The 2,920-nt window shown below is 39.1% G+C and overlaps 1 protein-coding gene across 2 annotated transcripts in view; it reads right to left on the bottom strand.

The window, feature by feature from the left end:
* The window catches only part of BARHL1 (BarH like homeobox 1), a 16,212-nt gene extending 13,881 nt beyond the window's left edge, over positions 1–2,331 (bottom strand). The window contains exon 1 of one of the 2 annotated variants that reach the window (XM_082262787.1): positions 1,585–2,331. In XM_082262787.1, the coding sequence (XP_082118913.1) occupies positions 1,585–2,044 (460 nt within the window). In that variant the 5' untranslated portion in view covers positions 2,045–2,331. Of the gene's footprint in view, positions 1–1,578 lie in introns of both variants that reach the window. The other variant, XM_082262786.1, reaches the window with a different exon arrangement.
* Positions 2,332–2,920: the final 589 nt, after the last annotated feature.

Below are 2,920 nucleotides of genomic sequence, written 5' to 3' on the forward strand. Positions count from 1 at the left end.
ACCCAAACTATACACCAGATTAGAAAAATAATCATAATAATATTAAATCAAATAAACTCAATCTTTATCTGTCATGTTTGCCCTGGTACATACATATACATACATAAACCTGAATAGACAAAGTCATCAATATGTTAATTCATTTTCCAATTTAAAACCAATGCTTTCACTAAAAATGCACTTGAACTGCAAAACACTTCTTTAAACAATAAAATAATTATCTTAATCAATTCACAGAGAAAGAAAGAAAGAAAGAAAGAAAGAAAGAAAGAAAGAAAGAAAGAAAGAAAGAAAGAAAGAAAGAAAGAAAGAAAGAAAGAAAGAAGAAGAAGAAAGAAAGAAAGAAAGAAAGAAAGAAAGAAAGAAAGAAAGAAAGAAAGAAAGAAAGAAAGATCTCCACCAGGATAAGGATAGAAGATCCTAGGAGAGAAGTTTTTTTTTTTCATTTTTTATTACTTATTTAACAAACAAGAGGCAGTTATTTTTTGGTTGAGTCCAATGAGATCTAAAAATCGCAGTCACATGACTGAAAGTAGATCATCATTCTTGAGTTAAAAATTGTGAATTGAGGCTTTTTTTTTTAAACCTTATTAATTTTCCCCATTTAAAGGTGGAATAAATTAGCTGATTTTGCTTTGAATTAGTATTTTTTGCTTAGTAAACTTAGCAGGTAATAAAGACAATAGAAAGCAATACTGCCCTATGAACTGGGAAGCTTTCAAAGTTTTAAACAACGGCACCGTTTTTGGCTTATATATATATATATATATATATATATATAAAATTTAAAAAAATACAACATAAAAATGGAATCGGATTAACGAATTAGTCAGAAGATCATAACAAATCTGGCTCTGTAAAAGTTAATGCATAATTTAAAAAGAATATAGATAGAATTTTTTTTTTCAGCTACTTTTAAATGGAATGTCTTTTGAATGACGCCCGAGCGGTGCCTTTAATCTTTAATGTCAGTTTTCCCCTAATTGCATGGTAATAGATAGACCCGGCTTGTAGAACTAATTTGGAGAGCCACTTTTATGTTAATTCGTTACATATTTATTCTTAATATTTCTATCAGATAATGAGGCCTCTAAGGGGAGGCTTATGGTGTCGGGATTTTAATTCATTTTCATTTTTTTTCCGCATCCTCCAACCAGCTACATTTCCTTGATATTGATTGTTTTTTTATGTATTTCATTTTTTTTAAAATGTGTTTTATTCTATTTTTATATGTAGTTAATTTATTTTATTCGATTTCTGTATGTATTTATTTTTATTTTCAATTTTTTCGCATCCTCCAACTTGCTACATTTCCTTGATATTAATTGTGCTTTATGTTTGTATATATTTAATTTTATTATGCATTTGTTTTATTCTAATTTTAATATATTTAATTTTTTTTCAGTTAAAAAAAAAAATAAACCAAAACAATATTTTATTTCTATAAATGTAAAAAATATTAACCTTACTGATCTTTCTTTGAAATCTATAATGGGTTACCGTTTTTTCAGTTATTTTTTTTTATATATATTTTTGTTTACCTATGTGATGGAGGCTGCCCAAAAAGCAGCAACTCACCTTTACCTTTATATTCTGATTCTGAAGATGTGGAGCTGCTGCTTTTCTCGAGTTTGTCCCTAAAGTCCTCTGCAGCTTTGCTGGACAAGCAGTGACTCAAGTCCTGGGCTGGTTGCCCATTGCTGGAGTAAGGGGCGCAGGTGGCCAGTGGCTTGCAGTCCGCTAGGATGTCCCGGATTAAAAAGGAAGAGGTGACGGTCCTGGACTGGGATGGGGCTGAAAGCTGGACCCCTGGCTGCAGGTGGGATTCGATGGCCAAGGAGACCCCTTGCCTGGAGCTGACCGAGTCCAGGCATTCTCTAGATGGGGAAGGTGGAGAGGAGCAAAGGCTGCTGACCTCAGATCTAGGACTGAGCTCCAAGGGGGACCTGCTCTCCCCCATCAGCGGGTCTCCTTGGACAAGCCCTGGACTGCCAGCTCTGTGGGACAAGATGGTATCAATTCCAAACCCGTTGGAGCCCTCCATGCCGGTCAACTTTCAAAATGTCATTGAGCCTGAAGGAGCCAGCAGAGGAGAATCGGTGACTGGTAAATCCCAAGTTTTATTGGTCCTTAAGTCTTAGACCAGGTCCTCATCCATATCTCCTCCAGATTCTTCTCCAGCCAAGATGTCCCGGTAAAAGTGGCAGTTCTGGCAGTCCTGTGAGGTGGGTGGCCAGGAGCCTTCAGAAGAAGAAGACAAATCAATGGAAGGTTTGAGCAATGATGGTAAAATCGATGAGTGGAGAGATAGAGGAAGAGGAGTCTTCAGCTGTGGAGATCTGTGGAGGGCTCTGATCTCTCATCAAACACAACAGCCAAGGCAGGAGGTCATCAACTGACACTTTCCATCCTCCCAGGGACCAGGCTGCGACCACTGAGGACCAGGGACGCTTTCAGCACCTTGGAGAGCGCCTGAACGCGTAAACTGACGCTCAATGCACCACAATCCAGAGAGAGGTGACCAGATCTGTCCTGTCCTGTCCTGGTCACCGACCACCCCAACCAGGGTCTTCTTCTCTCTACAACACCTCGTACACTCTGTCCTCTTCAAAGGCCACCCGGGGGGTCACATGTCTCTAATGTGGAGGGGGGAGGGGTGCCAACACACTCTCAGATCTCCTTCCACTCTTCTGTCACTTCACCTCTTCTTCTTCCTCTTCCTCCTCCGCACAACTTCTGTCACTTTGCCACCAGCTCCGCACTGTGTCAGCGCACGTGTCAGCGCGTACTGCTCTCCCATTGGCTGCGGGGATACCCCCCCCCACCCCACCACCTTTCTTTTTTGGCTGATGTCACGCTATGAAAAAAGAGAACCTGATCCCCCTTTCAGTTTGATTAAAAGAGACAGTGAATTAATTAC

The sequence above is a fragment of the Pelophylax lessonae genome (assembly GCF_965119305.1).
Source record: "Pelophylax lessonae genome assembly, chromosome: 7".
Classification (NCBI taxonomy): domain Eukaryota; kingdom Metazoa; phylum Chordata; class Amphibia; order Anura; family Ranidae; genus Pelophylax; species Pelophylax lessonae.